The sequence below is a fragment of the Cucurbita moschata genome, unplaced genomic scaffold (assembly GCF_002738365.1).
Source record: "Cucurbita moschata cultivar Rifu unplaced genomic scaffold, Cmos_1.0 Cmo_Scf00012, whole genome shotgun sequence".
NCBI classification, from domain to species: domain Eukaryota; kingdom Viridiplantae; phylum Streptophyta; class Magnoliopsida; order Cucurbitales; family Cucurbitaceae; genus Cucurbita; species Cucurbita moschata.
Window position 1 is genome coordinate 1,365,840 of NW_019268528.1, and position 21,699 is coordinate 1,387,538.

The following is a 21,699-nucleotide window of genomic DNA, read 5'->3' on the forward strand; positions in this document are numbered from 1 at the left end:
TGAGATCTTATATTGAAGAGAGGAACAAAACATTTTTTTTATAAAAGCGTGGATTACGGGCCGGTGACTAACTACCATAGCAAACTAATTTTACCAGCATTTTGGACATTGTGGATAAGGCACCAAAATAGTTGAACATTAAAGAGGGCAATCCACTAATTAAAGCAAACTAATCCAAAAAAACGTTGAACAAATAATTAATAAACTAATTCAACAAACTTAATTATTATCTCCAACTTTAATGAAAGTAATTTATATTCCAAATCATTCCAATTATATATATATGATTTTTCTTTTTTTAAGTATAAATTAATTTTTAAAACCGACGGGAGTTATCATTTTTTAATTTTAAACGGTAAATAAAACGAGATCAACGGGAAAATTACAGAATGAGAGAGTCTCTAAGTACCATAACGTCCACCCAGCTAAACCATGGTTCGTTATAAGAGAACTCACTCCTGGTTTGTCTTGCAATACATCATCAAACAATTGTGTGTTCATCTGAAAAACGCTCTTCTCCCATAAGAAAAATATGTCAAAATAATTAGAGATTTACTTCCATAGGTAGTGGAAGCAAATCCGACTTCGTGGAGGACTTGTGCCTCGGTAAGCTCAACAAAACCAAATACGTGGATGAAGCTGTTTGTCACGAGCATCAAATCCTCGTTGACATATATTTCATTTTTATCTTTCTATTTATTATTTTCTTTATTCTAACTCGACCATAAAAGTGTCTTAATTGATACCTACTTTATTATTCATCGTAAATAGATTTTACGTTTATAATATTTCAATGTCCAATTGCTCTGTCCCAAACAAAATATGAAACTAAGAGGAAGACAACGAACTCTAAAAATTTAAAATTAGTTTTTACTCGATCAAAATTTTTAAATTTATTGCTAATTTAAATTAATTCATAATTGATTTTTGAATATGGAAAATAAAAAATTCCAAAAATTAATATCATCGTTTTAATTTGGGAGAAAAAATGTTGAAACGTTGACTATGGAAATGACACGTGGACAAAAATGACCAGAGGAGCGCCCTCCAAAATTATATAAATCATTTAAAAAAAAAAAATAATAATAATAAAAAAAAGAGGAATTATATAGAAAAACCAATCTCAACGCCGAAATCTTTTTTCTCTGTCTTTCTCTCTCTCTCTCTCTTAGCTGATAAACTGTGTATTCCCAACTCTTCGTCTTCCTCAAATTCCCCTCTCCGAAACCCTAGCTTCCCATGATTTCCGCATTATAGATCTCCCAGTTCATCCTTGGGTCACGGAAAAGCCCTAATCATGGCGGCCGAGCTAGGCCAGCAAACAGTCGAATTCTCTGCCCTGGTTTCTCGTGCTGCTGAGGACTCCTTCCTCTCCCTCAAAGAACTTGTAGACAACTCTAAATCCTCTGATCAATCCGATTCCGAGAAGAAAATTAGCATTCTCAAGTATGTCTACAAGACCCAGCAGAGGGTACTCCGCCTTTATGCCCTTGCCAAGTGGTGCCAACAGGTTGGTTCCTTTACTCTTTGTCTTCCTTTACTTGAATTTTGAAATTTAATGTCTTCTAAGTTTAAACTCTCTCTCTTGGGAATTGAGCATACCCTGACTTTAGTGTTCTTCGTGAATATGGAAGAAGAGTGGGCATTTCTTTAGCTGTTTGCGTCTCTCGGAAGTAGAATTGCTAGGTGAGGCCGTTTCGAATTAGACATCCCACATTCAGGAGGTTATTTTTCTTATAATTGACTATGAATGGCTCATGATCATGTTGATTAGGCTTTGTGGAAGACAAAGTTAGGTATAACTGTATGAGTGCATTAACAATCTTCTTGATCGTTTTTTATTCGAGTCGAGGTGAAGGCTTTTCTGTCTGCCATACTAGGGAAGGAATCTCTGTTCTTGTTTATCTTCGTTGCCCAAGAAGATTGATTGATGGAGGGGTGTGAAGAAGCTATATTGAAGGTTTTTAGTAGGGAGGGCATTCACTTCAGTTAGCTACCCTTGAGGAATTATCTTGTTGGGGTGTAGGATCAAACCAACAATATCAGTATTCAAGATGAGTTGGTATTGGCTAGTTTGATAGTTGGGTTTGTTGACATCGATTTATTTTAGTTGATTAGAAACCATTCCATTCACCAAGGATCATAGAGAAAGATGAAGATTGGCTTTATCTAAGTAGCTACAAGAGGTTACAAGAAAGGCCCGGTTGGCACGGATAAAAAAGGACTATAAATTACAGAACTCTCTGGACAGGAGATCCCATCTAAAAGCTAAAAATCTAGTGAGATTCATAGTCACTGAAGCTCCTATTCTTTACTTCAAATATTTTTGTATTCTCCTCCACCCGAATTTTCCCAAAGAAGGTACTTTGCATCACTCTTCCATAGAAATTTAGCTATCTTTAAAAAATGCGAACATGAAAGTTGAACCATGCGCTGTTGCTCACCGTCTATATGAAAACACCAATCAACCCAGGGGCATCCAGAAACTTATGGAAACAGCTAGTACTGAAAGTTGCTCACTGTCTTTGGTAGGTTGCATCCTTGTCCATTAGGGATGGGGTATTGTTTTTTGTTAGAATCCAGTGTATAAGAACGCTGCTCTTCTTGGCAAGTAGTTGTGGTGCTTCTTTCTAGATTCTCTAGCTGTATGGCAACAGATTGGCAATAAGTTTTGGTTGTATCAAATGCATGGTACTCTGTTACCAGTATATGCTCAGACACTTAGTGTTGAAAACTTCTTATGACCATGTGTCTTGCATTTGCCTTTAGGAACACTGTTGGGTTGGTCCCAATTCCTTAAATTTTCTTTTTGCCACCATCTTTATAAATTCTCTACTGCTAGAAATACGAAACTAGCTTCTTGGTTGAGTCCCATTCCCCTAGTTTTTGATTTAGAAGTTAAAATTATAAGAAGTCTTTAGATCTTTCGTTTCTCTTCTTTCTAGTTGTCTTTATAACCTAGGAATATGGGACTGGCTTCTTGATCGGGTCCCTTTCTCTTAATTTTTCATTAAAATGAATTAAAATGATGACAAGTCTCTTGATGCAATCAACACCCAAAGAAGTTAAATTGTCAAATGATAACAATTTACTCCATAGCAGTAAGGATAAATGGATGTGACCCCTGGACATCAACTTCACCGTACAATCCCTTTATGCTTCCTTTCTGAACCATGGATTTTTGCCCTTGTATACCTCAATTTGGTAAGGCCGCTGACCAAAAAAGTTCGAATTTTCCAATGGGAGATGTCCCACGATGCAATCAACACCCCAAATATGGTTCAAAAAAGGGCTCCTTTTCAAGCTCTCTTGTCCACTTGGTGTTAAACGATAGAGAATCTGAAAGTCAATCTCACCTATTTACCGATTGCCCCTTTACCTGAGGCTTCTGGAATTTGATGCTTGCAATCTTCAATTGGTTCATGACCTTACCAGTCAGCATTTTTTGATTTCACCTCTACTATGCTTACGAGGAATCCTTTCAAACTAGGTTCCTAAACATAATACTCAATCATTGCCCTCAATCTTAATCGACTCCTACAAGTATTTCTTAGAAACTTGCTCCATATGGTTATTTACTTGATTGTAGACTTCTCGAGCTTGTTTGGGGTCTTCGAGGGGCTTCCAAATTTCTCCAGAATTCCTCAATATGCCCTAAATTAAGTCAGAACAATAAAACTGATGAAAATGGGTAGCTTCAAATTTGTTGAAGAGAAGGTTGAGAAACTAACTGTCGACTGTATGGTCATTTTCTCTAACTTGCGTGAGTGCCGTTCTGTTTCCTTCCTTATTTTTTATTTATTTTCTAAAAACATCTTTTATTTATTTTCTTGAAATTCCAGGTGTTACAGTAGACATGAGTTCATCCACTTGGCCTTTTACAGTTTTATATTCCTTTATTAAAGTTAAATTCAAAGTTGATAATTTGGATAAGGGATGCACTTCTCTTCATTCTTAAATTATATTTTCTCTTGTTTTACTCTACCTCTTTGCTTGCAGGTTCCCTTGATTCAATACTGTCAGCAACTTGCATCAACTTTGTCGAGTCATGATACATGCTTTACACAAACTGCAGATTCTTTATTCTTCATGCATGAGGGGCTACAGCAAGCTCGTGCACCTATTTATGATGTTCCATCTGCTACTGAAATTCTCCTTTCTGGCACCTATGAGCGTCTACCAAAATGTGTAGAAGATATCAGTATTCAGGGAACACTAACTGAAGAACAACAAAAGAATGCGTTAAAAAAGTTGGAGATTTTAGTACGCTCCAAGTTACTGGATGTTTCACTTCCAAAAGAAATTTCTGAAGTAAAAGTCAGTGATGGTACAGCACTGCTTCGTGTAGATGGGGAATTTAAGGTTTTAGTTACTCTTGGCTACAGAGGACACTTATCGATGTGGAGAATACTGCATTTGGAGCTGCTAGTTGGAGAGAGAAGGGGACTTGTGAAACTGGAAGAAGTGCACCGTCATGTCCTTGGAGATGATTTGGAACGCAGGATGGCTGCAGCTGAAAATCCATTCACTACATTATATTCAATTTTGCATGAACTTTGCATCTCACTCGTTATGGATACTGTCTTAAAGCAAGTGCATTCTCTTAGACAAGGAAGATGGAGAGATGCTATTCGATTCGATATCATATCTGATGGTATGACAGGTGGTTCCTCACAATTTAACCATGATGGAGAAAGTGACTTATCTGGTCTTCGAACCCCGGGGTTGAAAATCATGTATTGGTTGGATTTTGATAAAAACACTGGTAGTTCTGATCCAGGATCATGTCCTTTCATTAAAATTGAACCTGGACCAGATATGCAGATAAAGTGTATCCACAGTACATTTGTCATAGATCCGATAACCAACAAGGAAGCAGAATTTTCTCTTGATCAAAGTTGCATCGATGTTGAAAAGTTGCTGTTGAGAGCTATTTGTTGTAACAAATATACTCGGCTTCTTGAAATTCAAAAAGAATTGAAGAAAAATAATCAAATTTGTCGAACAGAAGATGATGTTCTTCTTCAGCACCATGTTGAGGAGCCTAATGTTGACCATAAAAAGGTTGAACGTTTACATCATTCCTTTTCTTCATACTCCTATAAATTTTACTGCGTTGAACAATAAAGTTGTTTTGTCAAGTCTAGTTACTACCATCCCCCATCACAACCATCTATACGGGATGGTAGTTTTAGTCTTTTTCCGACTTTACGCTCAGGATCATTCGATTAGAAAATTTAATTCATTAAGGTGAGAGTTAACAGGATTTAGGAAGAAACGGTGAAGGGTTTGCGCTCAGTTGTGTATAAGAGTTTATGTTTGTGGTTCTCGTTCACCATTGTGAGAATTTTTTTTATGGTCTTCTTTTTCCTTCCCATCTTTTATTGAGGCATAATCTTCAGAGGACATGCAATATCTTGATTGAGGCAATTTCATTTTATGGTATCAATTACTTTTATTTTTTCTTAATTTTCATGTCCTTTATTTTATTCCATTATTTTTCAAGTGAAAATGGTTTGCATATCTGCAAATCATGGTTATTTGCAATTAGAGGAGTGGTTAGGCTTTTCATCTTTTGTTCTCTTTGCTACCGGTCGTAGGAATTTGTTATTTATCTATTTTTGCTGCATAAGTATGTAATGGCACTGAACTAGATTTCCTCTTTCTTTACTCTTCTTATAACATCTTCCTTCTTTGCAGAAGGATAAAATTCATGACCCCTCTGCATATGAGGGAGAAGAAATATTACGGGTGCGTGCTTACGGCTCATCATTCTTCACCCTTGGAATAAATACAAGGTATTCTTCTTTTGAGATGATATTAGCTAAAAAGAAAATAAAGTTGCTACACTATATTAGGTGTTTGGTGGATTTTCAATTATTTATGATTAAAATTTCATATCAAGCCAAAATCAAGTAACTCGAGTTTGGTAAAGCAAACTTAACTAATGATCAATTTGATCATTTGATAAATATTTGCTCTGAAATTTAAAATTAAATAAATACAATTTATCCTTCTTGAAAAGAAATACAGGATGGTACAGAATGCTACAATTTATACTTTTCTATCAATTAGAGTAATTTCCGATGTCAACATGCTTCTCCTATATTTTTGACAAATTTGGAAGAGAATTTTATGAATTGCAATTCCTTAAATTGTTTATTTGTTTTTAGTGGAATTAATGCTACAGTTCTTATATAAAAAGAAAGAAAGACTTAGTGCTACATTCAACATATCCTAGTGCGAAATTATTTTGCATGCATTGAGGATATATGTATATTTACACAAAGGAATAGGTAGAACTGGTGGTAAATGGAAATTTGTTGGACTAATAACGGTAAGAAGGAAGAATAACTAAAAATCGAACCAGAGAATTTTATGTAATCAGTAAATTGCATCTATGATAAGTTGCAAAGTAGAGAAAGAGAAGGAACGAAACTATTTCCAAATTGATTGTGGAGGTTATTCAATGTGAAGAAGTCAGTTGTGTATTCATATTCTTTTTAATTTATAAAAATTAAGGATTATACAACTAAAGAGTCCATGTTTCATTTAATATAATTTTTTATGTTGATGGTTATGATAATAAGTGCAGTTGAAGTATTGGAAGCGTTTGTTTGTAGAACTTCTTTTCTATGAATGTGGTTATGATTTTATAGATTGGTTTCACAAAAAATTCATGAACAATGATTTTATAAACTGGTAGTTAAAATCATTCCAGAGTTTGATTAATTCAACATAAAAAAGAATAGTACCACGATATTTATGGAATTAATCCTAATGTTTGTGTACCATCGAAATTGTCGAGAGAAAAGTTATAGATGTCAATTAAGTATTGTAAACTGTGATTAAATGCAGGTGATCTTTCATTAAAACATATTAGTCCAAAAAATGTTTCAGTTTAATGTTGCCTTTTAGTATATCATAGATTTCCTTCAGCTTCTTTGTCTCTTACCTACGATTTTGTTTGTAGGAATGGTCGCTTTCTTCTTCAGTCTTCCCACAATAAACTTGCAACCGCATCACTGACAGATTGTGAAGAAGCTTTAAATCAAGGAAGTATGAATGCAACTGATGTTTTTATAAGATTGAGAAGCCGAAGTATTCTGCATCTGTTTGCATCTATTAGTAGATTTATGGGTCTTGAGGTATGGTTGTGCGTCTTATGTTCTTTGTAAAGAAGGAAACGACGTGATACATTGTGATTGCTACTATTTGTTTATTTTAAATTTTACATCAAGCATGGGTGTTGTTTAAATAAAAATCTAAATCTCTAAACATTTGCAGGTATATGAAAATGGGTCTTCTGCGGTTCGATTGCCAAAGAACATTTCAAATGGTTCAGCCATGTTGCTGATGGGATTTCCAGATTGTGGGAATTCATACTTTTTGTTCATGCAACTTGACAAGGATTTCAAACCCCAGTTTAAATTGCTGGAGACGAAGTCAGATCCTACTGGTAAAGCCCGTGGTCTTAGTGATCTAAGCAATGTGATACACATGAAGAAAATTGACGTTGATCAGATACAGATACTTGAAGACGATCTGACCTTTAGTCTGCTTGACTGGGGAAAGCTGTTGCCCTCTTTACCAAATTCTGTCACTAATCAAACTTCTGAAAATGGTCTTCTTTCTGATATGAGCCTTCATGGTGCTCTGCAGATTGCTGGATATCCTCCATCCAGTTTCTCATCTGTTGTTGATGAAGTGTTTGGGTTGGAGAAGGGGCCTCCCACTGAACCTAATTTTTCTGTTTCAAATCCTTCTCTGTCTTTCAATTCAGCTGCATCTCCTTATGGTTCTCTCTCTAGTATTCATAATGTAAAGGGAGTTCCTTCTCCGAAGTGGGAAGTCGGTATGCAGCCATCCCAGGGTAATAATGTTGCAAAAGTCTCAAATATTCCTTCGCACAGCAATGGTTCCTTGTATTCAACTAGCAATTTAAAGGGTTCAGTGCATTCGACATCCCTGGGTTCTATTTCTTCTGGTCCGGGAAGGGGTGCTGCTATGAGACGACTTTCAAATTCAAAATCTGAACAGGATTTAACTTCCCTTAGATTCCCAAATGCTGTTGAGGTTGGTTCTTATACTGCGTTGGACGATGATCATATAAATATGTCAAATGATACGTCAAAGGATGGGCTGTATGCAAATAGGTCTTCTCGACTATTGTCTCCATCACAACATGGTGGCTCTCGAATTTCTGCAAGCATAAAACCTAATGGATCCAGAAGTTCGCCAACTGCAGCTTCAACAGGGTCTTTAAAGCCTTCTGGATCTTGCTCATTGGTTTCAACTCCCGTATGTAAGACACTTTCTCTGAGTTTCTATGTTATTGGTTGACTGCGTTGAATTTAACAATTGAAGCTCTGAACTTTATAAAAAAGGGATAGTTGTTTACTTTCACTAACTTGAGAGATGTACATTTTTCAGCCCAGAATCAAGATTTTTGCTCTAGTCCCGTGTATGAAAGTGGTCTAAAAAGTGACAGTTTCCCAAAGCGTACCGCTTTAGATGTGCTGAACTTAATCCCATCACTTAAAGGTATTGATGCACCTAATGGACTCTCTAAGAGAAGGAAGGTCTTGGAATCAGCTAGATTTCTTAAACCGTCATCACAGTTGCTTATTTCAAAAGAAATGGTATCCAAAACTGAATACAGTTATGGTAACCTTATTGCTGAAGCGAACAAAGGCAGTGCACCTTCGAGTACGTATGTCTCTGCTCTGCTTCATGTAATCAGACACTGTTCACTATGTATCAAACATGCCAGACTTACCAGCCAGATGGATGCTCTTGATATTCCATATGTTGAAGAAGTTGGTTTAAGAAATGCATCAACAAATATATGGTTCCGGCTTCCATTTGCCAGAGATGATTCATGGCAACACATATGCTTGAGACTTGGAAGGCCTGGAACCATGTGTTGGGATGTCAAGATACGTGACCAGCACTTCAGAGATTTGTGGGAGCTTCAGAAGAGAAGTAGTAAGTCTCCATGGGGCCCTGATGTTCGAATAGCGAATACATCTGACAAAGACTCTCACATTCGTTATGATCCGGAAGGTGTTATTCTCAGTTATCAATCAGTAGAGGCAGATAGCATAGACAAGTTAGTGGCAGATATACGAAGGCTCTCCAATGCAAGAACGTTTGCCATTGGGATGCGAAAACTGCTTGGGGTTGGAACAGATGCGAAGCTAGAAGAAAGTAGTCTGACCTCAGATGTCAAGGCACCAGTTACGAAAGGTGCACCTGACACAGTGGATAAGTTAACCGAACAGATGAGGAGGGCATTTAGAATTGAGGCAGTTGGGTTAATGAGCTTGTGGTTTAGTTTTGGTTCTGGTGTGCTGGCACGTTTTGTTGTAGAGTGGGAATCAGGTAAAGAGGGTTGCACTATGCACGTTTCACCTGATCAACTTTGGCCTCATACAAAGGTGCGTTTATATATGTGCCTTTGTCATGTTTTCTTCCAATCATTAGGACATGAGTTCAAAAATTTGCCTGGATATATTTTCAGTTTTCATAAATATGTTAACGTGTATATATTTTCTGGTGTGAACAGTTTTTGGAAGATTTTATAAACGGAGCTGAAGTTGCATCACTCTTGGATTGCATTCGTCTCACTGCTGGACCACTACATGCTCTTGCAGCAGCAACCCGGCCTGCTCGAGCTGGCCCTGTTTCAACACTTCCTGGCATAGCTGCAGCTCTCTCATCCTTTCCAAAACATGGAGGATACACACCAACCCAAAGTGTTTTACCTGGCAGTTCAGCTGCGAACACTGGCCAAGTTACCAACGGCCCAGTTGGAAACACTGTTTCTGCAAATGTTTCTGGCCCTCTTGCAAATCATAGCCTTCATGGGGCTGCAATGTTAGCTGCTGCTGGGCGTGGCGGGCCTGGCATTGCTCCTAGTTCATTGTTGCCAATAGATGTTTCTGTTGTGTTGCGTGGTCCATATTGGATAAGAATAATATATCGAAAACAATTTGCAGTTGACATGCGCTGCTTTGCAGGAGATCAAGTGTGGTTACAACCAGCAACGCCTGCGAAGGTCAACCCTTCCGTTGGAGGGTCATTACCATGCCCACAGTTCCGGCCATTTATTATGGAGCATGTTGCCCAAGAATTAAATGGTTTAGAGCCAAACTTCCCAGGTGTTCAACAAACCGTTGGATTGTCAGCCCCAAACAATCAGAATCCAAATTCGAGCTCAATGACTGCTGCTAATGGAAACAGACCTAGTCTTCCTGGTTCTCCTGCAATGCCTAGGGCAGGAAATCAGGTGGCTAACATAAATCGTGTAGGAAATGCTCTGTCTGGATCTTCAAATTTGGTTTCTGTGAGCTCAGGATTGCCATTACGGAGATCACTAGGCACCGGTGTCCCTGCACACGTGAGAGGTGAACTGAATACAGCCATTATTGGACTTGGGGATGATGGGGGCTATGGAGGAGGTTGGGTTCCTCTTGTTGCTCTGAAGAAAGTTCTGAGAGGTATTCTTAAATACCTCGGAGTTCTTTGGCTGTTTGCCCAGCTTCCAGATCTTCTGAAAGAGATCCTAGGTTCAATTTTGAGGGACAACGAAGGTGCATTGCTGAATTTGGATCCTGAGCAGCCTGCCTTACGTTTCTTTGTGGGGTAAGTGTGTTGCCGTTTTAATCCTATTTGTTTGATTTTGCTCTTATTTATCCATCACAACTTTGCTTTTCTTTTGAACTGCCCTACAAAAACTGATTCCTGTTCTTTACTTTTGCACAAAAACCTGAGAAGTTCTGAATTTCTCCCAAAATTTTCTGCTAAAGATGCAATAATAAAAGACATGTTCATTACTTCAACATGTGTTGTGCCACAGAACTTTGTTTTTATGGTAATTTCTGAAGGAATTTGCAATTCATCCAAGTACATATTTTGTGTAGGGGATATGTATTTGCTGTAAGCGTTCATAGAGTTCAACTGCTTCTCCAAGTGCTTAGCGTGAAGCGTTTCCATCATCAACAACAACAGCAACAAAACTCCACTACAGCACAAGAGGAGTTGACACAAACAGAAATTGGTGAAATATGTGATTATTTTAGCCGTCGTGTTGCATCAGAGCCATACGATGCTTCTCGTGTTGCCTCTTTCATTACTCTCCTCACGTTGCCAATATCGGTTTTAAGGGAATTTTTGAAACTAATAGCATGGAAAAAGGGAGTGGCTCAGGCACAGGGTGGAGATATTGCTCCTGCACAAAAACCCCGCATCGAATTGTGTCTTGAGAATCATTCCGGGTTGAGTATAGATGAAAAGTCTGAACGATCGACTTCGAAAAGCAATATCCATTATGATAGGCAACACAACTCTGTTGATTTCGCTCTCACTGTTGTACTCGATCCTGGTCATATACCACACATGAATGCAGCGGGTGGTGCTGCCTGGTTGCCATACTGTGTCTCAGTGAAGTTGAGATATTCCTTCGGTGAAAGCCCCGTTGTTTCGTTTCTTGGTATGGAAGGAAGCCACGGGGTCCGAGCATGCTGGTTACGTGTTGATGACTGGGAAAAATCTAAACAGAGGGTGGCTCGAACAGTCGAAGTGAGTAATTCAACCGGAGATGTTAGCCAAGGAAGGTTGAGAATTGTAGCAGATAGTGTCCAGAGAACATTGCATATGTGCCTTCAAGGATTGAGAGAGGGTAGTGAAATAACAGCAATTGCAGGCTCAACCTCGTAATGGGCAAATGTACCTGCCTCTCATTTGTGACTAACTTGTAACGTTAGTTGATAAGTGAGAATTGGTATGGCATTATTTCACCATTTACTACATGTTCTTAAATCTTCGATCGACGAAGCACGCAACGACAGCGGAAGGTAGTTTATCGCAGAGATGACGATAAAATTGTGGGATAAAGTTGGAGGATCTTGTAACATTAGACTTCATTGGAGATGTGGCAACATGTGTAGGGAAATTTTTGGTCTAATTAGCTGATTTAGAGTTTCAGATTGATAGGTGCTGCTAGTTCGAATTGGATGCAGGTAAAGTAATGGTATTAGGCTCTTATAATATGCTTTAATGTCGGCCTATTGTAACATTGGGAAATCATTTTTTGGGTCTGATTTTGTAAATATTACACTAATCAGGCGATGTGTAAATTTAGTATGTTACACTTGTACACCTCCATACCCACTCTGCCTCAGCTGTTTCAGTCCAACTCTGAAAAATAGGTTCCTCCATGTTATAAAGAGTACTCATTTAACCTAATGTTAAACTTGTGCAAGATGCCATTACCTCCTCCTCTTCCTTTCACAATTCTTTCTTTATCATGTTTCATGGACTTGTATTTATGTTTGGTACGAGATCCCACGTCGATTGAAGAGAGGAACGAAACATTCTTCAAAAGTGTGGGAAAATCTCTTCGTATCAGATGTTTTAAAACCTTTAGGGGAAACCTGTAAAGAAAAGCCCAAAGTGGACAATATCTGCTAACGACGGGCTTGAACGATTACAAATGTTATTAGAGCTAGATATCGGATGATGAACCGTGAAGAAGCTGAGCTCGAAGAGGGTGGACACGAGACGATGTGCCAGCACCATAAATCTTGCACGCGAGTAGAGAGCTGTCATGAATAGTCAATTCCTAAAAGGAATTGCTGTCAATTATTTCATAAACAAATATGTATGTTCATATCTGATTCAAAGGATGCATTTACATCGATATCTCAATTTAATCAAACCTGTATTCAGAAGATAAAAGGTAAGAATTTACGTTGGCATTTCAATTTGAATTCATACACAAGTTTGGTTCCAAACTCCATCCAACTACTCATCAACGTGTCTCTTTCCCTAAAAAGATTGAGAAGGGCATACCCGTTTCCTGCAACTATCATGATCTTTGTAATCTTCTTTGTGGATTAACCAATAAAAAAATGTTAGCAACACGATCGTTCTGTGGTGCCGAGTACAACTCCAAGTGACTCAACGTGAGGAGCAAACAACACTTCTAAAAGTTCTACTTCCTTCATTGACCCAAAGAATGAATTCAAGTTGAGATCGATATTCAAATCCGAGCTCTTGAAACTCTTGGACGAATTTCAACTATTAGCTAAGTGAAACCCTTCTACGAATTTCAACTATTAGCTAAGTGTATCAAATAGCATAGTCTATGGGAAACTTCTCCCATTCACGATGAGGGATCAAAACTTACAAAGAGACAAAAATTGTTGAACTCCTCCGAAGTTTGTTGGCTAAAGGTAGGATAAGACGAAGAGAGCTCTACTAATAAGGTGGTTGAGCCACTTGGTGTCATTTTTTTTTCAACTGAGCTCTTGAAACCTTTCGACGTCATTTTTTTTTCAACTGAGCTCTTGAAACCTTTCGAACTGTTAGCCAAGTGAATCAAATAGCACAGACTACGAGAAACTTCTCCCATTCACAGGATTAAAACCTGCAAAGAGACAAATTGTTGAACTCCTCTAAAGTTTGTTTACTAGAGATACGATAAGACGGAGGGAGCTCTATTGCTAAGGCGGTTGAGCCCCTTGGTGACATTTCTTTTCAACCGAGCTCTTGAAACATTTCGACGAATTTCAACTGTTAGCCAAGTGAGCTTGTGATGGAACATCCGGTTCCAACTTCATTTCACTTGTTAGAAAGCTTAGCGTAGAGCAGATGTCCATCCATCTTGGATGCTGCTTATTTGCAGCTGTAAAATCATGGACCGTACCATCCACCACCACACTACTACAGCCTGCAATCTTTTTCACTCCCCTGCTGTTCATTACTTCTCTAATGCTGTCCGAATGGCTCCACCTCCCACATGTCGCATACACGTTAGACAACAAAATGTATCCGCCCTCTTTTTCGGGCTCGAATTTGAGCAGCTCCATCAAAGCTTTCTCTGCTAGTTCCATATTTCCATGCATCCTACACGCACTCAGTACTGCTCCCCAGATAGACTGACTGGGTTCCATAGGCATCTTTTCTATCACACCAATCGCATTTGACAACCTACCTGAACGACACAACAGATCGACCAAACATCCATAATGTTCGACCCTTGGTTCGATATTGTATCTTTTCTTCATGCTGCTAAATATTTTGAGCCCTTCATCAACTAATCCGCTGTGGCTACATGCTGTGAGAACTGAAACGAAAGTCACATCGTTCGGCTTTGTTTCGGTCTGCATATCAGAGAATAGCTCCAGAGCTTTGTTTCCATATCCATGAAAGGCAAATCCAGTGATCATTGTTGTCCAAATTGTGACATCTTTTTCAGAAATTTGATTGAAAACAACTGAAGCTCTTTCGATGCTTCCACACTTGCAGTACATGTCAATCAATGCAGAGCCTAAAAATGCATCTATTTTTGTCTGAATTTTCACTGCTAATCCATGAATCCATCTCCCCTGATCTAAAGCTCCCATTTCTGCTACTGCAGAGATCATGTTAACCGTCGTGACCTTGTCGGGTTTAACATTCTCGGCAAACATACGAGTAAACAAACTTTTGACCATCACATAATCACCATTCTGTGCATAACCAGAAATTAAAGAGTTCCAGGAGACAATATCTCTCGTAGGAATCTGATTAAAAACCTCACAAGCAAGTTCCAATTCACCTGCCTTGGCATATCCCGTAATCATCGTATTCCATGAAACCGCGTCCTTCTCCATCGGCATATCGAAAACTTTTCGAGCAAGCTTCAATTCATTGCACTTCACATACATGTCCAAAAGGGCATTATACAATATCAAATTTGAAGAACCATTGGACTTCACAATCTGTGCATGAACAGATTTTCCCAACTTTACCTCACCCAACTGGCCACATGACAAGAAAAGGCCTAACATAGTGATATCATCAGGCTCAAAGCCATGAGCCCTCATATCATGGAATAGTTCCAACACTTCTAAAATGTCTCCCATCTTAGCAAGTCCAACAATCATGATATTATAGGAGACAACATCTCGACTCGACATTTCATCGAACACTTGGTGGGCAGAGCCAAGACATCCATTGTCTAAGTACATCTTGATCAGTGAATTTTGCAAGTATCCTTCATTAGCCAGCAAACCAATAACTAAGGCATGAACATGAATCTGTTTCAATTCAGCAACACATTTTGTAGTTTGAAGAAGGTAAAGGAGTGTTTGCCTATCTGGGTAAATGCCCTTTTGGAGCATAGAACTATAAATTGAAAAAGCCTTCTCAGTTGAAAATGAAAAGCCTAAGATCATGGTGTTGAATATAAAAACATTTGGATCAGGAGTGAAGTGATTAAACAGAAGAGTTGCCCATTCCAGATTCTCAGGATGTGAAACAGCAGAGAAAAAAAGAAGCCTACTCATGGGAAATGTTTGGCCCATCAAATTGTTTCTCATCATGTGTCCTAAAATCTGCTTGAATTGGATTCTTGAGTTGCATTTTTCAAGCAAAACAAGAGATGGGTGATTGAGTTTAAGGTTCACAGTTGGATCCCAGTTGATCCTTCTACCTGTTGAAGATGAACTAAGAAGGCGAATGCCTCGCCCATAGCGGAACATAAGTTTACTTCAAAAGGGAACTCAAATTCTTTGTATAAATCATGAGAGACTGAAATGGATGATCAATTGAAGAAGAAAATACCCGCCACTGATTTCAAATCTTCTCGTAGGATCTCTGTTCCATGCATTAGGGCTTAAGGGGTGTGTTCCAAAGGCAGAGTCTCTGTAGTTTGGTTCTTGATTGACGCCATGGGAAGTCATTGGAGGGACGGAGAACAACATTCGCAATTCTTCTCTCTCTCACTCGGATAAAAAAAAAATTTGCTGGGAGAGTGATTCGAATGACTTAAATATTTCGAATCTTACTTTCTATAGTCATTTTCTTATTATAGAGCTTTCCCTTGAATTGAATTGATTTCTTATCATTTCATATCCGGCCTTTCTTTTAGGTTGATTCCTTTGAGTTGATTCGTCATAGAAAGATTCTCAGTTGGACTCAATAAACACAATATTCGAATTTGTCCATTGCTAACAAAAGAGGCATTTTTAGAATATACCAGAACACGAGAACAAGAGAACATTATTGAATGACAATCACCCGGTTGCATTTAGAACTATTACATGATAAATGGGAGGAGACCACAAAATTAACAGCATCAATGATCAATCTCAATGTTGTTAGCGCAACAGGTAAGAATCCTTTGCATCAATCTCCACAACTAAAGCTCTTTTTCACCTCATGAGGTAAAAAAAAAAACAAATCATTCACAAATGCAAGGGCCATCTCCAAATCTTGCCTGCTGCATCTACTTCTCTGCATTTGCTTTGCCTCCACAGATTCGCTTTTGCAGATGCTCCAAGCTAGCCACTCTCTGCAAAGACTCCGATCTTCCCGTTTTGTTCCCCGATATGGCTGTCGGTACGGGAGACGGAGAATTCTTCTGTCCACTGCCTACATGTGACATGTCGGCCAATCCATTGTTGACAACTACGTTGTGTGGTCCGACAGGGTTATTAGATGTAGACTGATATAGATGATGACATGGATCATCTTGCAAAGGAACAGCAGCATCGGTCGACGTATCTGATGGGCTACCATCAAATGAGGAGATGCCAATGGAGGAGATATCAGACATGACATGGAACATTGGGTTACCAGTAACTCGCTTGACAGTCTCCTCGGCCATCTTTACCTGCCAAGGTGGAAACAACATTGTCCTTAATAACGAAGCTTGTCAAGGAAAACTGAGAACCAAAGGATTGTTGTTCTACCTTTGCTCTTAATGTCTCAATATTAGCTTTTAGAACTCGGTTATCAACGTTGGCTTCGTTGTACTTTTGGCTTATATCGGCGAGGCGCTTCAACAAGGTCGAATTTTCAACTCTTAATTGGGCACCCTTGGTTTATGGAAAGAAAGTGAATCAGTGCATCAGTTCAGCAGATTATAAAAAGAGGTATAAAGGCACTGGACAGAGAGTTGTAGGCACGAGTGAACAAACACCTGTGTCTCGAGTTCAGTTAAATGTGCTTGCTTTCTTCTTCGTGATCGTCGAGCTGATTCTCTGTTTGAAAGCATTCTGAAAACGCCACGAACAATGAAAAACATTCAATAAGAAACGAGAACTCCACAACAACCACTTCTATGCAAAAACCACCATTTTGAAGTCCCATTTATCATGATCATTGATATAAGAAAGGTGAGGACAGACTCAAAAATCCAATACTTGCAGTCCCTAAAATGGTTCTATGCAGGTAGTTACCTCCTTACACGTTTTACATCGGCAGGGTCCTTACTCTCGGTTGTTTCGGTTTCTCCCTCGACATCCTCATCGTCCGACACGTCTCTTGATGATCCACTAGTAACTGGCCCAGCCTGAACCTCAGATATTTTTGGCACCACAGGTGAGGATGCAACTCCAAGGACTCTATTTATATCCTTATCTGGTGACCTTAATGAATTATTCCCAGCTCCTATATTAGAAGCTATGGAAGGGAAGGATATGGATAAAATTAAAATCTAGAATTCAGTACTTCATTTAACTAATCGACGTGACGGGATAGCTAAAAGATATTGACGATACACAAAGAAAGACAAAGATCTAATAACATTTCATATTAATTGTGGGAAATGAAAAATAGACAAGCAGTGATCCCAACCTTTAGGAGCTTGAACACCGAACGTATTAGATGCTTGTGATCCACAGTCAGCTGAGGTGGACGAAGTCGGAGCCATTGTAAAGGATCCCTGCTCATACAGATAACAACGTTCCACCAACTTTAACTCTTCAGATCAATTAATATGAAAGTAAAGCTTTTACTTCATCCTATATCAGCTAGGATTTGCCAAGTATAGATCACGTATACCAGACAGATAAGAAAGAAGTAAAAGAAAAAAAAATACGTTTTCTAGTTTCCAGCAGTTGATATTACTTCTTTAGACAGGCCAGTTTTCGACTGTCCAATGGCTAGTAATACGCGAGTTCTTCTTCCCGTCTTCTCATTTGGTGATAGAAGAAACAATTGAATTAATCTATTACAAGGGACGTCTTGCCCCTTTGTCATTTAAGGTTGTTTTTCTTTGGCTATCATCGTCTTCGAATGAAGCTTGTTTTGTCTCTTATTAAAAAACAGTCAATGGATGAAATTAACATCATGATGACTAGGAATCAGGCTAGAGGAGTATAGGTAGCTATAACGTGACATTGAAATAAAGTAGTTTGAGAAGACACTGGAATTGAGCGTCCAAAGAAAGCATTCAGCTAACAAAATCCTAAGCTTCTAGTGAACTTAAGTAGTAACTTGAGATTTATAAGTCATGAGGTCATAGATGGTGAAATCTCACATCGGTTGGGGAGGAGAACGAAGCATTTCTTTTTATAAGGGTGTGAGAAACATCTCCCTAGCAAAATGCATTTTAAAAACCTTGAGGGGAAAGTCCAAAGAGGACGATATCTCCTAGCGGTGGGCTTAGGCCATTACAAAAGGTATCAAAGCCAGACATTGGGCGATGTGCAAGCGAGAAGGCTAAGCCCCAAAGGGGGGTGGACACAAGGCGGTGTGCCAACAAAGACACTGGGGCCCGAAGGGGGTGGATTGAGGGATCCCAAATCGATTGAAGAAGGGAACGGGTGCCAACGAGGATACTGGGTCCCGAAGGAGGGTGGATTGTGAGAACCCACATCGGTTGGAGAAGAGAACGAAGCATTGTTTATAAGGGTGTGGAAACCTCTCCCTAATAGATGCGTTTTTAAAACCTTGAGGGGAAGCCTGAAAGGAAAAGCCTAAAGAGGACAATATCTGCTGGCGGTGGGCTTTGGCCGTTACATAGATACAATCAACAGTATCACCTACCTAAGAAAATATTAAACATTCTATGCGAGCATTTTAAGGTCCTGCAGTTTTTCATTTGAATTAGACAAGACACACATAAATTAGAACGAATATCCATGGTTATCAAATATCTCAAACCTCCCCTAACATCATTCAAGATTAATCCCTTCATAATTTTCCAAACTTGTAAAGATAACAGCAGCTGCATTCCCCTTCATACTGTTTCATCTTGTCATACCAACTCCTATCGCTATAAGTCAAATAGAGTAAGGTTTTAGATATCATGAATGGCACCACAAAGAATGAGACTCAACATTTTCAAGTCATGAATGAAATGGTTCTGGAAATCGTGATTGGGCTCTTCCTCACCAAAAGCAGAGAAGGTGAGTTAGCCATAGTCCATAATTCATCTGAAAAATTACTTCAAAGGAAAGCCTCTAGAGCTTCTAAAAAGGTTAAACCATCTTTACCTTCTAGTAAATCTCTTCATACAGATGAACGGTAGATTTTTCCAGCTTCAGTAACTTATCAAACTCGATAACTTTCAGAATATGCTTTTTCTTTTTCCTAAAGACTATGCAGACAAGCAATTATTCATTCGAATCTCAACAATCAATCTATTCCAATGGGAGTAATTTTTCATACGAAGGTTGGTTGTGGGGAAAGGGAAGACATATCCGCAAACATTAATCAAAATAATATCTCGTTTTCATACATGAAGAAGTTGAAATTCCTAAAGGAAATATAAGAAAACGCTTGATCATAGTTTCTACAATACCTCCATAAGATAATTAACGAAAAAACAACTCCTAGTTTTTGAATCCAGCAATCTAGACACTTAGAGCTAACTCTCTTCCTAAATAGAAACTAAAAAATGTGAATAAATCCAGATTAGAAAGGGAAAAAGAAGAAATTAAAGAACTAGAGATTTGATAAACCAGTCCCCTACTGGATCGGTACATAAATGAACGGATTAAACAGCCAATGTAAAAATCATTGCTCAGATTTCTAAGATATTGTTCACTCCCTGAAAATTCTCTCATCAACAGAACACAGAAAAGAAATCAACAACTCCCATCAATAAGGAGAAAATAGGGGGGGAAATTTTACCCTCTTCATGGCGACGGCAGCACAAGCCAAATGAAGCTTGCTCTTAAGGAAGGCCTGATATTCCTCGGAATCGATCGGAATATTCGGTGGCCCAGCATTGGTAGAAATGCTGCTGCTATTACAATTACTAGCGCCATCGCGATTAGCATTAAGTTTCTGCAATTGATTAGGGGCAGGGTCCTTGATCTCGATAACTTCGTCATGGTCAGCAGCAGAGGAATGAGGGGAAGTTTCAGAGGCTTCTTGAAGAAAGCGCTGGAAGGCCCACTCCGATGCGCTACGGTTCATTTTGGAGCCTTCGTCAGCCGTCGTCGGCGGCCGTGACGGCGGAGGATCGGCGGCGGGTTGAGACGACCAGTACTGGTCAGAAATTTCACCCACTGAGAATACCCTATCCATTTTCTCTCTCTCTCTCCAAATGTCCTTTGTCTTGTCGACTCCTTCGCAAATTTGGTGCGGGAGAACTTTTAGCTCCGGTGGAGGGTATTTTCGTCATATATAACACTTTCCACTTGGACCGATATTTATTTTTATATATAAAATTAAAATTTTTAATTACATAAATTTTTAATTTTATTATTATTTTATATCTATTTTTTGGATTATTAATATCAAATTTAAAGTTGAAGAATTTATTGGACATTTTTTTATGATAAATATTTTAAAATTTGAGAGATAAAAAATAAATGAAAGAAAAGAATCCAAAGACAAAACAAAAGTAAAAAAGTAAACCACTCTAAATATATAAATAAATAAAATAAAAACTTTGGATATTATAAAATACAAGGTGGACAAAAAAAAAATTAGATTTCCCATATTTTTAGTGGGAAAATAAGAGGTGAAATGACCAAAAAGCCACACAGAAAAGGACAAGGGATAATATCATTTTGTGGTGCAGATGGAATTTTCCCCACACTTTTTGAATTGAAGAGAGAGAAAAGAGGAGAGAGAAAAGGACAAGTGGGTTCCAATGGATGGCTTTCCAATGATATGGATAACCACAACTTTGAGGCCCATCAAAACCATGGCCCACTTATCAGGGCCCATACCCTTTTTTCCCCTAATAAATATAATTTGTATTTTCTTTTTTTTTTTATGTCCCAATAATTGAATAAATACATGATTATATGATATGAAAAATAAAAATACTTTTTTTTTCTAAAAAATATCTTCTTCCTATTTGATTAAAAAAACACCGAAATTACCCGGGTTTATTTATTTATTTTGAAAATTATCTTTCGATGCTTAAAATTTATTATAAAAAGTGATAGGATAATAAATAATTATAAAATTAAATAAATACATAGACACGAGATGGTGTGCAAATAAGAATGCTGGGCCCTAAGAGGGGCGGATTTGGCGGGAGTCCCACATTGATTGGAGAAAGGAAAGAGTGTCAACGAGGACGTTGGACCTTGAAGGGGGTGAATTATGAAAGTCTCACATTGGTTGGGGAGGACATTCCTGAAGACCTTCCCCTAGTACATGCTTTTTAAAGCTTTGAAAGGAAGCCTGAAGGGAAAGCCCAAAAATGACAATATATGCTAGCAGTCGATCTAAACCGTTATAATATACTATATATAATTATATTATTAAAAAAAATAAAATTAAGGACCCAATAATATATTCTACATTATATATAATTGAAAAATATTTATCAAAGAATATTTTAATGTCTCTAAAATAGGCTTTTTGTCTCCTCACCCTCCCACTTGTTCAATAAAAAGGAAGGCAAATATGAAGATTTTTCTAAATGGCTAATTATCATCTTCCACTTGCCTTCATATA

At 38.3% G+C, this 21,699-nt stretch overlaps 3 protein-coding genes across 5 annotated transcripts; 1 reads left to right on the top strand and 2 right to left on the bottom strand.

Annotated features, from left to right (window-relative positions):
• Window positions 1-1,117: 1,117 nt before the first annotated feature.
• Window positions 1,118-12,282, top strand: LOC111450432 (mediator of RNA polymerase II transcription subunit 14-like). 2 transcript variants are annotated; one of them, XM_023090547.1, is made up of 9 exons: window positions 1,118-1,510; window positions 4,000-5,064; window positions 5,701-5,798; window positions 6,974-7,148; window positions 7,288-8,305; window positions 8,434-9,440; window positions 9,569-10,647; window positions 10,926-11,745; window positions 11,784-12,282. In XM_023090547.1, exons 1-8 carry the CDS (start codon window positions 1,298-1,300, stop codon window positions 11,719-11,721), a joined length of 5,451 nt encoding a protein of 1,816 aa, XP_022946315.1. In that variant the 5' UTR covers window positions 1,118-1,297; the 3' UTR covers window positions 11,722-11,745; window positions 11,784-12,282. The 2 variants fall into 2 exon arrangements, with proteins under 2 accessions (XP_022946315.1, XP_022946314.1); XM_023090546.1 differs by having other exon boundaries at window positions 10,926-12,282.
• A 461-nt stretch (window positions 12,283-12,743) lies between these two features.
• On the bottom strand, window positions 12,744-15,756 carry LOC111450251 (pentatricopeptide repeat-containing protein At3g04750, mitochondrial). Of its 2 annotated transcripts, none has more exons than XM_023090273.1 (2): window positions 13,102-15,756; window positions 12,744-13,065 (listed from the first exon to the last, which is right to left on the bottom strand). In XM_023090273.1, the coding sequence occupies exon 1, from the start codon at window positions 15,528-15,530 to the stop codon at window positions 13,575-13,577; it is 1,956 nt and encodes a 651-aa protein (XP_022946041.1). In that variant the 5' UTR covers window positions 15,531-15,756; the 3' UTR covers window positions 12,744-13,065; window positions 13,102-13,574. The 2 variants fall into 2 exon arrangements, with proteins under 2 accessions (XP_022946041.1, XP_022946042.1); XM_023090274.1 differs by lacking the exon at window positions 12,744-13,065 and having other exon boundaries at window positions 13,105-13,118; window positions 13,369-15,756.
• Window positions 15,757-15,966: 210 nt separating this feature from the next.
• On the bottom strand, window positions 15,967-20,356 carry LOC111450535 (light-inducible protein CPRF2). The gene is made up of 6 exons (XM_023090723.1): window positions 19,912-20,356; window positions 17,629-17,716; window positions 17,232-17,454; window positions 16,973-17,048; window positions 16,743-16,868; window positions 15,967-16,663 (listed from the first exon to the last, which is right to left on the bottom strand). Exons 1-6 carry the CDS (start codon window positions 20,308-20,310, stop codon window positions 16,277-16,279), a joined length of 1,299 nt encoding a protein of 432 aa, XP_022946491.1. The 5' UTR covers window positions 20,311-20,356; the 3' UTR covers window positions 15,967-16,276.
• Window positions 20,357-21,699: the final 1,343 nt, after the last annotated feature.

Coding starts and splice junctions, on each gene's coding strand:
- LOC111450432 (XM_023090546.1), top strand. CDS start 1,298: ATGGCGGCCGAGCTAGGCCAGCAAACAGTCGAATTCTCTGCCCTGGTT. Junction 5,799..6,973: donor ACCCTTGGAATAAATACAAG/GTATTCTTCTTT, acceptor TTTTGTTTGTAG/GAATGGTCGCTTTCTTCTTC. Junction 8,306..8,433: donor ATTGGTTTCAACTCCCGTAT/GTAAGACACTTT, acceptor TACATTTTTCAG/CCCAGAATCAAGATTTTTGC.
- LOC111450251 (XM_023090273.1), bottom strand. CDS start 15,530: ATGTTCCGCTATGGGCGAGGCATTCGCCTTCTTAGTTCATCTTCAACA.
- LOC111450535 (XM_023090723.1), bottom strand. CDS start 20,310: ATGGATAGGGTATTCTCAGTGGGTGAAATTTCTGACCAGTACTGGTCG. Junction 17,717..19,911: donor CTGCCGTCGCCATGAAGAGG/GTAAAATTTCCC, acceptor CTGTATGAGCAG/GGATCCTTTACAATGGCTCC. Junction 16,664..16,742: donor TTGAGACATTAAGAGCAAAG/GTAGAACAACAA, acceptor CCACCTTGGCAG/GTAAAGATGGCCGAGGAGAC.